The sequence below is a fragment of the Oncorhynchus kisutch genome, linkage group LG14, assembly GCF_002021735.2.
Source record: "Oncorhynchus kisutch isolate 150728-3 linkage group LG14, Okis_V2, whole genome shotgun sequence".
NCBI classification, from domain to species: domain Eukaryota; kingdom Metazoa; phylum Chordata; class Actinopteri; order Salmoniformes; family Salmonidae; genus Oncorhynchus; species Oncorhynchus kisutch.
In genome coordinates, this window is record NC_034187.2 from 33660923 (window position 1) to 33677039 (window position 16117).

Genomic DNA, 16117 nt, shown 5'->3' on the forward strand with positions numbered 1-16117 from the left:
CTTACAGTTTGTGGCCTCCAGATTGCAGGTCTGTCAAAGACTAAAGAAAAGCAATTGGCTTGGTACTGCTCTGTTTCAGCTGTTATGGGCAGCCTAGCTGTTGGAGAATAAGGTGCTTTCTGTATCTTTAAGTGTCCATGCATACAGAAAACCGTTGAAATGTTTGAATCCTTTTTGAATGTAATGTGATTTGTGGATTCAAATAAGTCTTTAAAGTGTGTGTGCATATGTATCTGTGGTGTGTTTATGCATGTGTACAAAACATATAGTGAAAGTATTCCCAACAGTCCAAAAAGCTACTGAGTACTTCTGTTCCATAATCAGATTTTATGAACAATGTCAATTCCCGAGGTTCCCGTTTGTTCCTATAGAGTAAATCCAATCGCTCATATGATGCAACAGCCAGTCTTTGGGATGTATGGTTATATGATAACTTCCCAGATTTACTTTGCTCCATTCCGGAGTGACATTGAACAGAAAACTCAAGATATGTCATGGAAAAACAATATATCCACAGAAAAACAATGTATCCACAGTCAGAGCAAAGATTGTCAAGAACCATAAGCAAAGGGCAGTCTATTTAGTCTACCACAGAGCTTCACAGAGTCTTTGGTAAAACATGTGGTAAATGCCATTTGTGAGAGACGACAGACTCATCGATTAAAAATGATACATTCATTACTAGTCCTCTTAAAGAACCGTAAGAACAGTTCACGTCAATGTTCACTAATGCTTACAGCAGTTCAGAATGCTTTGGTCCATCAGTTCAAGCCAAGTGCAATCGAAGTCTGATGTGCACTCAACTTCTTTGATTGTTCATCACATTCTTATGGTGCATTCCATTCAACTATGTGGTTGCTGCCACTAATGTAGTCAGTTAATGTCAAACCACGTTAATGGGCAGGGGGTTATCCTATGCAATAGGAAACACTCATACAGAGCTTTACGTGGCCATGATTCCCAGAAAATACACCGCCTTTGGACATCAATAATAAATGTTCCCATGCTGTAATCTGCTACCGATACATTCACCGCTACATTCTTCTTACTGTTCAGAGTGTCAGAGACATGTATGTTATCTCAGCACTGTTGTACTCATATCTCCCACTCCATAGCTCCACACTAGAACTCCTCTTCATGGACCGGGGTTCCCACTGGGGAGCCTTCTGCTGCCATCTGTCCCACAGAAAGGCCTGGTCACAGTGAGACTTCCCTGGGTTGTCAGGAGCTGTCTCCCCCTCTGGATCTCCAGGGTCCTCAAAGACATCCATGCCAGAGGTATCTGTGGCTTCCCCTGTGGCATCCTCTGGCTCCATGGGTGCCATCTCAAATGGGGACAAGCTAATGCTAGCTGGGTCTTGTGATAATAGTAGTGGATCTAGGCCTAGGATGACTAGCTCTGGGTGGCACATAGTGGCTGAGTCCAGGTCTACTGAGTCTGGGGTGAATGGACTGTCCAATCCGAAGGAGACCAGACCAGGTGAATGTATTGTAACTTGGTCCTGTGGTTCTGGATCTTCAGGGAACTCAGTAGGTAGGTATTCATGCATTTGATCTAATTGGTACTCCATAGCTGGGTCCACAGACACTGATTCCATTTGGTATATAGAGGTTTGGTCCAGACTGGGGGGGCTCAGAGAAACTGGGTCTGGTGGTGTGTACATGGCGATTGGGCTGAGATCTGATGAACTCACACTAACGGTCTCCAGAGGTTCTGGCGGATCCAAGAAGACTGAGTCCAGATCAGATTCATCTGAGGAATTGAAGGTGGTTAAGTCCAAATGGACCATAAATGGATCAGATGGGCAATCAGTGGCCTCTGATTCTGGACAAGGTGGCCATTCTGGCTCCAGAGAGTCATCAAACTCATCAAACGAGTCGATGGTGACTGGATATGCATGCACTACTATTTCCGATGAGAATATGTCTAAATCTAAGGGGATTGGATCTGGGAGGTCTGGAAAGCAGACAGTGGCTAGGTCTTGTGATTCTGAATCAGGTGGGATCAGACACACATCCAGGGGTTCTAAATCAGTCGGGCTCTCTGGATTAACTATGACGGTTGGGCAAATGGTAACTGAGTGTTGATCAAGTTTCTCTGATGAGTACACATTCGTAGGGGACAGTGGTTCTCTCTCTGGCTCTGTTGAGACTATAGAGCCTGGGTCTAATGGTTCAGGGTCTGGCAGACACACAGCAACTGGGTCTTGAGACATTGGATTTTGCTGGCACACAGTATAGTCTTCTACAAATTCTGAATCTGATGCGGACAAGTCGGAGTCTGACTCTTGTGGTGGGGACACAGTAACCACAGGTACTGGATATGGTAGGTGCATAATTCTTGGTTCTGGGACTAGGGGTTTCACATTAACTGAGTCAATTGATTCTGTATCTGAGGGGTTCAGATTAACTGGGTCCAGCTTGTCTGTTTCTTCAAGGTACACATTAGCTACGTTTGTGGGCACTGGATCTGGAGAGCGCAAAGCCTTTGGGTACAGCTGCTCTGAATCTAGGGGGTCCTCAATGGCTGGATCCACTGACTGTGCTTCTGAGGAGCTCATGCTGACTCCGTCAGGAGATATCAGGCTTGATAGCCTCTTCGTGTTCTGGTCTAGTGGTTCTGGGCAAACCACAGTGTTTGATGAGTTTACTGGCACTGATTCTGGTTGGATCATGGTGACTGGATCCACAAGTAATGGCTCTAGAGTGATCGGGATAGAACCCTCCACAAACAACGATGCCGGGCGCCTTAGAATGGCTGGGTCCATTGAGATCTGTTTTGGAAGACGGCGCCTCACGATGGCCTGCTTCTCCTGCATCTCTCCCTCCTCAGGACAGTTGACGGCTGCGTCCGCCGTGCTCTGTCTCACCAGCACCTTGCTCCTGGCCTGCGTCCCTACTGACAATTGAGCCACTTTAGTCTGTTTCCCAGCAGCCCCTGTTCCCCCAGACGCCCCAGGCTGTGGAGACCACGTGTTGTAGTGCTGCGTGAAGCTGTTGAAGTTACTATTGAAGGCCCTGAGCTCAGTACACAGGTCCCTCCTGAGATCAGACAGCTCACGACGCATGGCCGACACTTCCTCCTTCCACTGCATACTGATGGTTGCAGCCAATTGTGCCGACTCCTTGATACTGGCCTGGATTGCTTTGGGTGAGGGCCTCTCTGGGGCCTGGACGCTAGCTTTAGGGGGCCTGAACAGTCTGGGTGAAACAGGGGGCCCAGACTGGGGTTTGGCTGTAGCACCGAAACTCTCTTGGCGGTACAGTCTGTCTCTTCTGATAGGGCAGCCTAGATCGTCATGGGCCAATGGGCCTGTGCCTGCCACGTCTGGATGTACACTGGCCTGGTACTCAGGTAAGCTAGTGGCTTCATGTGTATATTTTCCCTCTGGAAGACAAACGTAAATATGTGTAGTATGTCATCAGGCCACAGGTGTGAGCAGCTGGAGAAAATGTGCTATCAGAGCCACAAAGCACATAAATCAAGTCATGCAGTTTTTAGGTTAAGAAATGTATGAGTCAAAATAAGACTTGAAATTGGCCCATATCTTTAGTGTCTAAAAATCATTATTACAGTATGTGCTTGAATCTACAATGCTACACAAGGAAACCTTCAGGAACATAAACTAAATGTTCATAGTCCCATTTTGACTCATATTTCTGATTATAGTTTACACTGCCTTCCCAATCTGAAATGATCCTGTATCATGCATATGCTTCTCATCTTTTCACTGCACAGAGACAGCCCCAAAAACACATGACAAAGAATAAGACGCTGTTAAAACCTACTGTATGCATGGTATTCAAAACCTCTGGAAGATTGACCACATATGACACAGGTGTAACTTTGTGCACTGGAAAGAAGCAAAGATGAACATCCCCGCCTCTATCAGGAAGTATAGTATGAACCCTATTGAATTTCATGACGTCCAGTATAACCTATCTACCTGAAGTCAGAGGGGAGATCCAATCGCCCAAAGACTCCTGACATCAGACACACCCCACACCATAGATTACATGAAATTGCAATTACACATTTTAAGATGCTGTTTTAGTTTGTTGAGAAAGCAGTGTAAATAACCTGGAAAATGTCTATCAAAAGCACAATTCTCCAGATGGCCACACCTTCTCTGACCCTTCCCATATATCATTGGTAGAACTACACGGCAGAAAGAATGGGTACAACTGAAAAAACGTTGATCTTCTTGTTGTGTTTGTGCAGATCCAGGAATGGAAAACAATAGCATGCCTACTATTTCTCCTCTGGCGAAGCTGGTGACCTTAGGGGACCGTTTGCCAAAGTGCTTTGTAGTCACTCAGTGTCACACTCACAGTTTATTTTATTTCACACTAAAAAAATATATAATTTTTTTGACCTCAATTTTGTTGACCAGCGCAGTTATTACCCACCACATCTGTAGGAACTGAACTGTAGAATCTGTGGGAGAGAAAACTCAAAGCACAAGGTGTGTCCATCACTTTGTGGTTTGTAAGTACAGGTAGATAAAGCTGTGGTAAACCCATTCAGTCATGAAGACTCTGGAGTTGAAGGACTGTTCATCTCAGCCCTTTTCCCCCTGCCCAGAGTGTCAGTCAAGCTGAGAACACACCCAAAGCACCTGTGGCTTATCATGAAATGAGGTTTAGAGTCAGATTGTGCTCAAGGCGAACAAATCCATCTAGTAAAAGAAAAACCTAAGGGAGAATAAAATCCATCATTGCCTTAATCTGAAAAGGTCTCGTGATATAACGTTCACTTCATGTACCTGCAGAATGATTTCAATAGGGTTCATAACTTTACTCTCTGATATGAATGATGAATGAAGATGTGAATTACTGTATTGAAAATGGAATATGATGGATTGGCTCAAAGCAACTCATAAACTGTACTTGAATACCGTTTTTATATCAACAATCAGGAAATATGTAAAAGTGATTCATGCAAACGTATGAAGCCATTTCATAAAGCATTTCAAGGGCAGAGCATCACAAGAAATCTCATGTGCATGCTCTTAACTTCATCAATCTCACTTGATACAACATTTTGATATTTACAAGTGGTAACTGTCTAAATGTATGTATAAGGATTACTTTGCATGGCTATTTAAACATATCATCCACTTTAGATACGAGCTGTCATCTTAATCAATTGTCCGTACACTACTGTATACTTTATGTGTGGTGTCTGTCTATGCGCTGCAGTCCCCTCCTTCCCTGTTGGTCTTACCTGTGGTGGACCTGATGGTGGAGGTGACAGTGGAGGAGGTCAAGGTGGGAATGCAGTCATCATCCTGGGAGTAGCCAGCCTGGATGGCCCTCAGGTAGCTGTGGCTCCGTGTCCGGAAACAGCCGGGCAGGTCCAGAGCCTCCACAGCCTGGGATTCCACCTCACTGAACACCGACTCACATACTGACTCAAACTGACCATTTATATCTGTCTCACTCACCTGCAGGAGAGAACAACAGGGAGAGAAAGGTTCAATTCACATTTTTCAATTTTCTTTTTGTTTTTGCCGTCGTGGGAAAACTTAATTGGTTGTTTACAAAGTTTGGAGTTATGCTCTTTTCTTCCACTTAATAGAAAAGTGTTTGCTTGAAATGGGGGTCAACTAATTGCCAGGAGAGCAAATGTTTGAAAAGGATAGCGTCTGCAGAGAGGTAAACAAAATTGTATTGTTCAAATTCGGGTTTAATTTGAACATTTTCTTGATACGTAATTGCTTTGCGAAATGTCAAGCCTATGAGTTGCTCAGCAGGACAATGTTCTTTGCTTGTTGTTGTTTTTCTCAGTTTCTTCAGTTTGCCGCAGTAGCTCACATTATGCATTCTGTAAGCTAGATCTATGATGACATTTTTAAAGGATTGGAGGAATTCAAGGTCACATTCTGTAGTGGCATAGCATACTGTATGAGTGTTAGTTCCCTCTGGATCCCCTGAGAGAATGTGAGTCCTGACCTCGACAGAACCATTATTTGGCAATCTTATTATCCTCAGACAGATATGCATCTTGCGATTTAAAGATATCAATTTAGGGAAAATGAAATGGTCTGATTCTATCTCGCCATTACTATTTGGCAATCTTTAAAATCAGAGATAAGGATCCTGTTCTATTGAAAGATGTATTATCTTGTAATAACCTCAGCAAGGTGCCGTGGAGGCAGAGATAGACCCAGGGAATTAGGGGGAGAGGGGTTGAGCTTTTAAGACTTGGGACAAATCAATACACCCTGACTTTAAGAGAGCGATTTAGATCTTAAATGAATATAAACCAGAGACATAACATACTCCATTTGGCTTGTACACATTCAAATGGATTTAATGTCTATTCTAAAATGCCCTTCTAGCCAATCAGAAACGAGTATTCAACAATGCCATGGTATAAGATCAAAGTACCTGAATCTAAGGGAGGTTAAAGACAGCATTGAATAAAGGAAGAGAGAAAGAACGCGAAATCCAGGAGCCAGAGTCAGGTGCAGATGGCCACCGCGATATCTGACATAAGACAATGACAACATCCTGGACATATCATTGCTATAGGCCAGAGACTCACCTGGCTGACCTGGCTAACACAGCTGGCCTGGCTGAGAGTGCTGACCGCCCGCATGTAGCTCTGGTTCCTGGAGCGGAACTGGGCTGCTGGAAGAGGTGGCTGCTGGGAGTTGTAGTTGGTGGAGGGCTCCAGGGCCATGCTGGGGTGGTGGGGGTGTATGTCTCTTGAGGCCTGCAAGTGGTAGTTCTGACTGAATGGAGAGAGAGCGCGAGAGAGAAACGACAGAGAGAGAGACAGCGACAGAGACAAACACAGAGAGAAATAAAGACAATAGTCATCAAGGTGCCGTAGAAATGAGCTTAATAGTTTGACTAATAAACAAGTCATTTGACACAGTTGTTAAAAAGGAGGAAAAAACAGAAGTGTTATTAACTTCATGGCAGACATCCTCTGGGCAAACTGAACTTCAGACTGAGACTGATTATGACATTGCATTCCACAGGAGAGGTGTATCTTCCTCACCCCACTAAACCATTGCTGTGCTCAACAGTGTCCTCGAAATTGCAATTCGATTTGCTATTGTGCTGAAACATTCAATCAATGCTTGAAGATTAGGTAAATGCTAATTAGGAGCTAGTTAGCAAGCAGAGCAAGAATTTCTGAGAGAGCAGGAGAGTCAGCCAGGTCAATTAAATGTGCTTCCCCAGAAGGGCAACATAGCCTTTACTCACTGAGTCAGAGAGAGGTTGGACTAGAACTGCTAGCATTTTCAACCAGAAATGACATGTTAAGTGCAAAGAGACAGATGGAGGAAGAGATGGAAAGAGAACAGGTAGGTGGAGAAAGCATAGGAATACAAAATAAGTACACCTAATGTCAGATAGGGACGAGTAAGCAGTTTTCTAGACTTTGTGTAAAATGTGTATTTTTTAGTGTGACTAAAGCCAGTGTGATTAAAATCCTGCCACTCCCTCAATAACTGTCAGAGATGGACCTAATACATGTACAGTATACAGCGTTCATAGACTATATCAATCATTCACACACTGTATGGCAGGTTATCCCCGAGTGAGACGACATCCAGAGATGAGCCTAGGAAACAAGCGGATTCAGGTGCAGAGGCTCAGTTAAACTTACTAATATACTATTAAAAACAGAGATTAGTCACTGGTCAAGACCAGCTACCACTGATACATTCCGTTAAAGACTGAACCAAATCCGTGCTGTCAATATAGCTAAGAGCCCATGTAGGTTAGACAGAGCCTTTGTTCTACGATGCTATATGGCTTGGCGGCATGGCAAGAGAAATAGGAGATTGGCCTGGCTGACTTGCCATTGACTAGGAGTGAGTGTTTGCTGTACAAGGTGTCCATATTGAGTCTGTCAGCGGGGCTCAGTGCCAGCTGGCTTTTCAGCCTGACCACCGCAACATGGCAGCACCAGAGAGTGAGAGCGAGGGGGGGTAGGAGAAAGAGAGGGAGAAAACTGTGCTTGTACTCACCTTAAGTCTGCAGCAAAATTGGTGATGTAGTTCCGCACGTCACTGTTCATTTTATCCACCCGGTAAGAGCTGTGGGCAGAGAAGAAGCAATGTTACTCAGTCCACTGCTGGGGGGAGTCAATGGATGCGGGTGGAACTGAGATCACGGTGCAACGTCAATGGATTCTGATTGAATTTGTATGTTTGTGGAGACGTCAAATATTTGCCTGTGATGTTCACCAAAGTCCAGCAAACATTAGGGTGATACAAGTACATGTTTATGGAGAAACTGACCACCGTAACTGCAACTAATGGTATTAATGGTCATGTGGAATATGGTAAAAGGTGCATACTGACAGAGTGGTGTCAGTAAATGGTGTTTCATGGCAGACAGTACCTCATGTTATTGGGAAAGTGAAAGCTGGATACCTAGTCAGTTGCACAACTGAAAGCATTCAACTGAAATGTGTCTTCCGCATTTAACCCAACCCCTCTGAATCAGAGAGGTGCAGGAAGGGGGGCTGCCTTAATCGACATCCACGTCTTCGACGTCCGGGGAACAGTGGGTTAACTGCCTTGCTCAGGGGCCGAACTATTGCCCGGTGTCTGTCTGTATAACACACAGATAGACACACTAGACATCATGGGGGTATTATCCAATTATGATGACTTTTAGCTTGAACGTAAGGTGCACACAGTTGTACGATTCAAAAACAAAATTAGTCTTAAGAAGATCATCAGCAATGATAAGTAGGCCATGGCTCATTTACCCATGAAGTGTAAAACGCACTCAGTTAAAATACAAAAAAGTAATTTTCCTACGGCAGATTAATTGTGCGTAACTGAGGAGTAAAATACAACTTAAAGTTCCAGCCATGAACAATGAAAGCAGCTCCAGCTTTTAGCAGACAACATCAGATGAAAAACGCAGCACATTGACTGACGGAGATAATGTGCATTACTTCACCCATCCCCACAGCTAATGCGTAGAAATGACTAGTATAGTCGACAGAGTTTAGACAATCTGCTTCACAAAAAGGCTACCCTTTATTTTTTTACCCCTGCACATTTGCCTTTTAATGTCTCTAACTGTTGCTAATGCACTTCCCATTGGTGGCAATTATGAAACTATGATACGATGTGAATCTCTACCTCCCTTCTCACTTTCTCTGCCTGCCTTTCATGCTGGCTGTGACTGGGACCTTATGTATTCTATCAGTGGTTAAACAAAGACGCTTTGCCGAGGCAAAGTCATTGTGCTGAGTTCTACCAAAGCGAGAGAGAGTGAGAGTGAGAGTGAGAGTGAGAGAGAGAGAGAGAGAGAGAGAGAGAGAGATAGAGAGAGAGAGAGGAGGGAAGAGAGAAGAGAGAAGAGAGAAGAGAGAGAGAGAGAGAGAGAGAGAGAGAGAGAGAGAGAGAGAGAGAGAGAGAAAAGTCATATGTAAGAGTGCAAAGGAGAGGGAGAATACTGCAGCTAGGAGAAATGTAGTGTGTTATAAAGCTGGAGAATCAACTCCAGAGAGAGAGGGAGGGAGAGTAAAAAGGAGAGAGGGGGGGGGAGAAAGAGAGTGCATTAAACCTTGAGGGTGAACAGATCAGGGCAATAGGCACACACTAGGCATTATAACTTCTGGGAAATGTGTCTGCTCTATAACAGGAAGGACAGCATCCCAGACAACCAGAACTAACAGCAAAGCCCAATAGAAAATAACCACTGTCTGACTGTTTACTGTCAGTGGAACTGAAGATAATGAGTAGTGAAGTTTAGCCTCATCCCGGAAGGGGTCAGGAGGGGGTCAGGAGACAGTAAGGAAGACAGAGGGACCTACAAATGGGTTTAAGTCACATTATAAATCCATTATAATCATCAGCATCTAATTATGATATGCCATTATCATCATCATCATCCGCATCATGAACATACAGTAGGAGATAGAAATAAATAGCAGGTACATGGCAAAAAAAATATACAAGGCAATGTTTACATGACCCCTTTTCAAACAGACCCTTATTTACCACTGTTTTTAAGAACCATTCACACAGACCGGAAATGTCACACCCTGACCATAGAGAGCCCTAGGTTCTCTATGGTGTAGTTGGTCAGGGAGTGACAAGGGGGGTGTTCTAGCTCAATATTTCTATGTTGGTGTTTTGTATGGTTCCCAATTAGAGGCAGCTGGTAATCGTTGCCTCTAATTGGGGATCATATTTAGGTAGCCATTTTTCCCACCTGTGTTTATGGGATATTGTTTTGTGTTTGTGCACCACTATTTTCACGTTTTGTTATTGGTTTATTGTTTTTTGTTTAAAGTTTCACCGTAATAAAGATGTGGATCTTCAATCACACTGTGCCTTAGTCTGCTCATTGCGACGATCGTGACAGGAAACCTGTATTTTGGTTACAGGAAACCTGTATTTTGGTTACAGGGTCTGGGAAAATGCAGGAATCATGACTAGGTCTTTAGGTGGGTTTTAATTGACTATGTTTTTGTTTTTTTACCCCTACACCTTTCAGATATTCCAGAAAGCTGGTATAAAAAAAGCAGCCATGGTTAAATAGTGGGATTTTGGTCTGTGTATTCACTGTAGACTACCCGCATGTTAGTGTTCCAGTGTTGGGCTACCTGGTTCAAGCCAGGCTGAAGAATTCTTCCTGTAGAGGCCGTATCTTGGTTAAAAGCGTTGGGCCAGTAACCGAAAGATCGCTGGTTCGAATCCCTGACCAGACTAGGTGAAAAATGTGTTAATGTGCCCTTGAGCAAGGCACTTAACCCTAACTCCTCCTGTAAGTGACTAAAATGTCCGAAAGGGATTATATAGTCCATAATGACTGTATCCTTAAAGGCAACATTGACTTAACTATGAGGGAAAGTACCACACATATCTACTGTATATAGTAGAAATCTTATGGGAACAGCGCAACAAACAACGAATCAGTGTCTCAAACAGCAACTAATCAATGGAATGGGATTTCACTCCGACAATGAGATGTGAGAAACAAGTATGATACACAATCCAAATGACTATTTGCCTTATGTCACATCAGTAACTGACAAATGCTTCATGCATGTTAATTTTAATTCATTACGAATGCTACTCAACAGGCTAATCATAATTTGGAGAAAAAAAGTTATTTTAAAACCTGCCTCAAATAGCTGGGATTGATTTCGCTTGGCGTAGATCTTGTCTTCCCCCCCCCCCATTCCCAATGAGAAGGCAGCCATTAGAGAAAGTGTGCCTCTCTCCAATGAGTGAGGAGTGCTTCTCTGCTCCTCTATCAAACGCTATGTGTACCATGCCTGATTGACTCATTAACTTATCCTGCTATGCAGTGATGCTTTATTTAAATGCCTTTCCAGTCCTAGATCATCACCAATAATACATCCCTTAAATGAGTTTGTCTAGTCCCTTGTATCGCGGCGTGAAATCCGATACAAATTACATTCATTGATCTTAGTCTACAACCTACAGCTTGGGACCCCAAGGCACCTTTGTGTGGGGGGGGGTGAATTATTATTAATTAAAATGACCATCAACGTCAGTCCCCTCTTGTGGTGGGGCTTTTCAGCTGAATGGCCTAGAGACAGGCTTGTTGATGGTGATGGATTCTTTATTGGTGAGAAAGTGGATAAAGAGCCATGCTGTCAGCTATGAGAGGGACGTGACACAAACCAAAGGCTGTTCTCACTTTAACACAATTAGCTACAGGAACCTCTGCCGTCAAATTTACACCCACCGCGACCCCGAGGAAGAGGAAATTGCTTCAAGTGGGAACAGAAATAAAACCTTGCTCACACACGTGACTCAAATCCAATCCAATTCAGTCCAAACAAGCAGTGAGCCATGATATTATAAGAGCTTTCATGTCAGGTGCCACTCAGATCAGCAGTGCCACTCAGATAAGCAGTACTACTCAGATAAGCAGTACTACTCAGAACAGCATTACTACTCAGATCAGCATTACTACTCAGATAAGCAGTACTACTCAGATCAGCATTACTACTCAGATAAGCAGTACTACTCAGATCAGCAGTACTACTCAGATAAGCAGTACTACTCAGATAAGCAGTACGACTCAGATCAGCATTAGTACTCAGATCAGCATTACTACTCAGATAAGCAGTACTACTCAGATCAGCATTACTACTCAGATAAGCAGTACTACTCAGATCAGCAGTACTACTCAGATAAGCAGTACCACTCAGATCCGCAGTACCACTCAGATCAGCAGTACTACTCAGATAAGCAGTACCACTCAGATCAGCAGTACCACTCAGATCAGCATTACAGCATTTTTGAGCAATGGCAGAGAGCAAAAGTATGGCACAAGCCAGGGTCTAAAACAACTAAGATATAAAGTCTCTTTTGAGTTCCTAAGTAGTCAAAATTAACATGCACAATTCAAAGGGAAATTAGTAGGGCCAGGAGTTTTACTGACCATGTGACCTTACCAGGCAAAACTCTGGGCCTCAAGGTCAGCCTGTCACACCCTGATCTGTTTCATCTGTCCTTGTGATCGTCTCCACCCCCTCCAGGTGTTGCTTATTTTCTCTGGTGTATTTATCCCTGTGTTCCCTGTCTCTCTGTGCCAGTTCGTCTTGTATGTTCAAGTCAACCAGTGTGGTTTTTCCTGTGTGCCTGCTCGTCTATGCTCTTCTACTAGTCCTCCCAGTTTTGACCTTGGCCTGTTTCTGGACCCCATTCCCGCCTGCCTGACCATTCTGCCTGCCCTGAACTCAAGCCTGCCTGCCATTCTGTACCTCTGGATCGCTGAACTGGTTTTGACCTTTCGCCTGTCCACAACTATTCTCTTGCCTAGCAATTTTGGATTGTTAATAAACATATTGGACTCTAACCATCTACTTCCTGTGCCTGCATCTGGGTCTCTCCTTGTGTCCTTTTACTGCCAAAACTACTGGGCCTAGATGTGAGGCTCAGACAGGCAATACCGGAGCAGTCCTGACGTGTCACAGGAAGACAAATGGTAAGACAAAGCGAATACTATTCAGTCATGAATGAAAGGCCTCCACAGCAGGCATTCTTCAGCCTGGCCTGAACCAGGTAGCCCAACACTGCAATGCTAACATGCTGAGGGAGCCCAACACTGTCTACAGTGAATACAGGATGAACTTCAACTGTCTCCATACTTGTGTTGTCAACGGACTCTGAGGCAGGCCACGGGGCCGGGCAACATAAAATGATCCATATAGATATTCCTCTTTCACTAAGAGCAGCAGGCTCCTGCACTAACTGCTGAGAGAGGCATTTTCCAGAGAGACCCTCGGAGCATAATATGTGTAATGGATATCTGCTGCTCCATCCTCTAAATCACTCCCTTTTTAGTGTCTTTCTTAATGGAGTGTAATTGTTAGTACCCAAATCCCAAAACCGTGTTGTTTTCATAGCTACTGGTTTTGGATCATAGTGGCTTTGCTAATGCCCTTCATCAGCCTATCATCATATAATAAACTGCTGCATTGTGTAGTACTGCGTGAGTACTGCGTGAGTGCTTTCACACGTCAACAACGTATACACCCACAGAGGACTTTTAAACCGTTCAAAATTCATTTCAACTTATCAGACAAAATAATAATCCGTTGCCAAAAAAACCCCACAAAAAAGCAGTGTAAATGAAATGTAATTAACACCCCAGAATCCTGGGTAACTCATTTTAGTTGTGTCAGGCTGACAGTGGTGTGAGTGTTAAGGGATAGTGTTTGCTCCACTTTGTTGTGATGTCAGTATTTTCCAGGAAAAAGCCTTGCTGTACCCTAACGGTAATTTAGCAACCTGTGTTGAATGGTAATGAGTAGAGCTGCTGCAGTATGCAGGGTTTGGGGAGGAGAGAAACACCAGTCACACAGAGCGAGGTAGGCTACTATCATGACTGTCATAAGTGGATCAAGACCAACATAGAGCTGATGCCGCAGTACAGCAGGGATACCATGAGTGCCGTAGAAATGAATAGAGATGCATAGAATCTCCATGACAAGAATTACAACGGGCACGTTTGCATTTACCTATGGCAATAGGTTTCGCACTGTATTAACAACACAACTTTGACATGTTACATCAATCTCTGTACAGGCACTTTTGCTGTTAAATTTAAGGGTGTCAATCAAATGACCAAGAAGAAATATCGAATTTTTGGTATGCCAAAATATCACCGACAAAACCTTCCTCCTTTCCAAAATGAAGACTGTGCTAGCACAAAACAGGCTGTTATGCGAGTGCCAAGAAAATAATTCATCTATTTGAGACCTGTACATTGATAGTCCAGCACATGTCAGTCACGGTGTCGTATTGACTGACACAGGAGAATAGAATAGGCAGACAGAAATATGAGGTTCTGAAAGTGCTGGTCTGGGTGGAGGGTTTTATAATGGAACATTAATAAAATGGACTCCTGAACTCTCCTGTTATTACTGTTTCCATATTCAACCATGAACAAAGAGAGACGAGTGGCCTTTGAGGAAGAATGAAAGTGTGCTTGCACTGGCAGACAGTGGCGCGACATTAACAATTACATCAGGGAAAGATGGACTCGCCAAGTACAATTTAATGTATTTATGTCTGATATAATGCTAAAATTAAAAACGCAATAAAGAATAAACTATAGCTGTGGCTCAGAGAAAAGTGACTTTCTCATACCTGCACTGGCACAATGAAGAACACCTTTTATTCAAGACAAAACTCTAAAGCCATTTAGACTGAAAGTCTATGGGAGATGGATTTTACACTAAGATCCACCTTTGAACTACCACAGGATCTCATAAAATGACTACGTTTTTATTGCAATATAACTCTGCCACTGCTCTGCGACCTAAATTGACAAGGATATGAATGATATATGAGAGTGCCCCAGGGGTGAAGGTGAGGAAGTGCGGTAACAAGGAAATGGGAGAAACACTGGGCAAACACAGCAGCCATTGACAAGGACAATTACCAAACCATACAAGGACAAGAAACAGCCCATATGAAAAAATACTACCGCTTACAATAGAATACTACAGTACTTACTATAGAATTCTATAGTAAATTGTAGTATACTGTAGATTATTCTACATACTTTAGTACTTACTATAGAATTTTGTAGAATACTGTAGAATATTAAAGTAAATACTGAAGTATTATCTACAAAAAAATATTACAGTAATGTCCGCTAAAACACTACAGTCCGGGGCCTCCCAAGTGGTATACAGCGGTCTAAGGCACTGCATCACAGTGTTGCAGCATCACTACAGCCTTGGGTTTGATCCCAGGCTGTATCACAGCTGGCCGTGCCTGGGAATCCCATAGGGCGGCGCACAATTGGCGCAGCGTCGTCTGGGTTAGGGGAGGGTGTGGCTGGGTGGGCTTTACTTGGCTCATCGCACTCTAGCGACTCCTTGTGGCGGGCCGTAAGCCTGCAAGCTGACCTCAGTCATCAGTTGAGCGGTGTTTCATCCGACACATTGGTGCAGCTGTATACAGTATTTCATTTCCATGTACCCTGTCCATTCCCCTCCCCCATATACCAATTTGTGCCACCCATAAGTGAGAAACCTACATGCCAAGTATAGACCATATTGTGTTCTATGCAGGTTATAGAATATATTATTACCGGTTCAGACCCCAGTCCTACCAACAGGTTATGGAAAACTTGCTCGTATTTCTCCAGTAGGTTTCCTGAAGGAGATAGCCACCACTTTATGTCAAAGAAAATAAAACAAAAACACTATAGTAAATACTACAGTAATGTCTGCAAAAACACTATAATAAACACTACAGTATACTACAATCTGAAAAAACACTACAATAAATACTGCAGTATAGTACAGTCTGCAAAAACACTACACTAAATACTACAGTATACAATCTGCACTGTATTAATTACCATAGAAAATATTGTAGTTTTCTTTTACTACAGTATTTATACTATAGTTAACAGTAAATACCACAGTAAAAAGTACTGTAAAGTCCGCAAAAACATTTGAGTGAATACCATAGTTTTCCATAATAATACCATATTATACCATAGTGTACTATAGTATTTTTTCATGTAGAAGTAGACACAGAGAAAATAACCTGTGTGCCCCTTTAAACACTATGTGTAACTAATTCAAGGCTCTAAAACTATTCTGAAAACAGATTTGTAATGGGGAGAC

The 16117-nt window shown here is 43.2% G+C and overlaps 1 protein-coding gene across 1 annotated transcript in view; it reads right to left on the reverse strand.

The window, feature by feature from the left end:
- Positions 1 to 16117, reverse strand: part of LOC109903156 (disks large-associated protein 2) — a 156829-nt gene that overhangs the window by 15059 nt on the left and 125653 nt on the right. Inside the window, exons 5-7 of the mRNA XM_031788283.1 lie at positions 7992 to 8060; positions 6551 to 6740; positions 5228 to 5447 (exon numbers count right to left, since the gene is read on the reverse strand). Of these exons, the coding sequence (XP_031644143.1) occupies positions 5228 to 5447; positions 6551 to 6740; positions 7992 to 8060 (479 nt within the window). The remainder of the gene's footprint in view (positions 1 to 5227; positions 5448 to 6550; positions 6741 to 7991; positions 8061 to 16117) is intronic.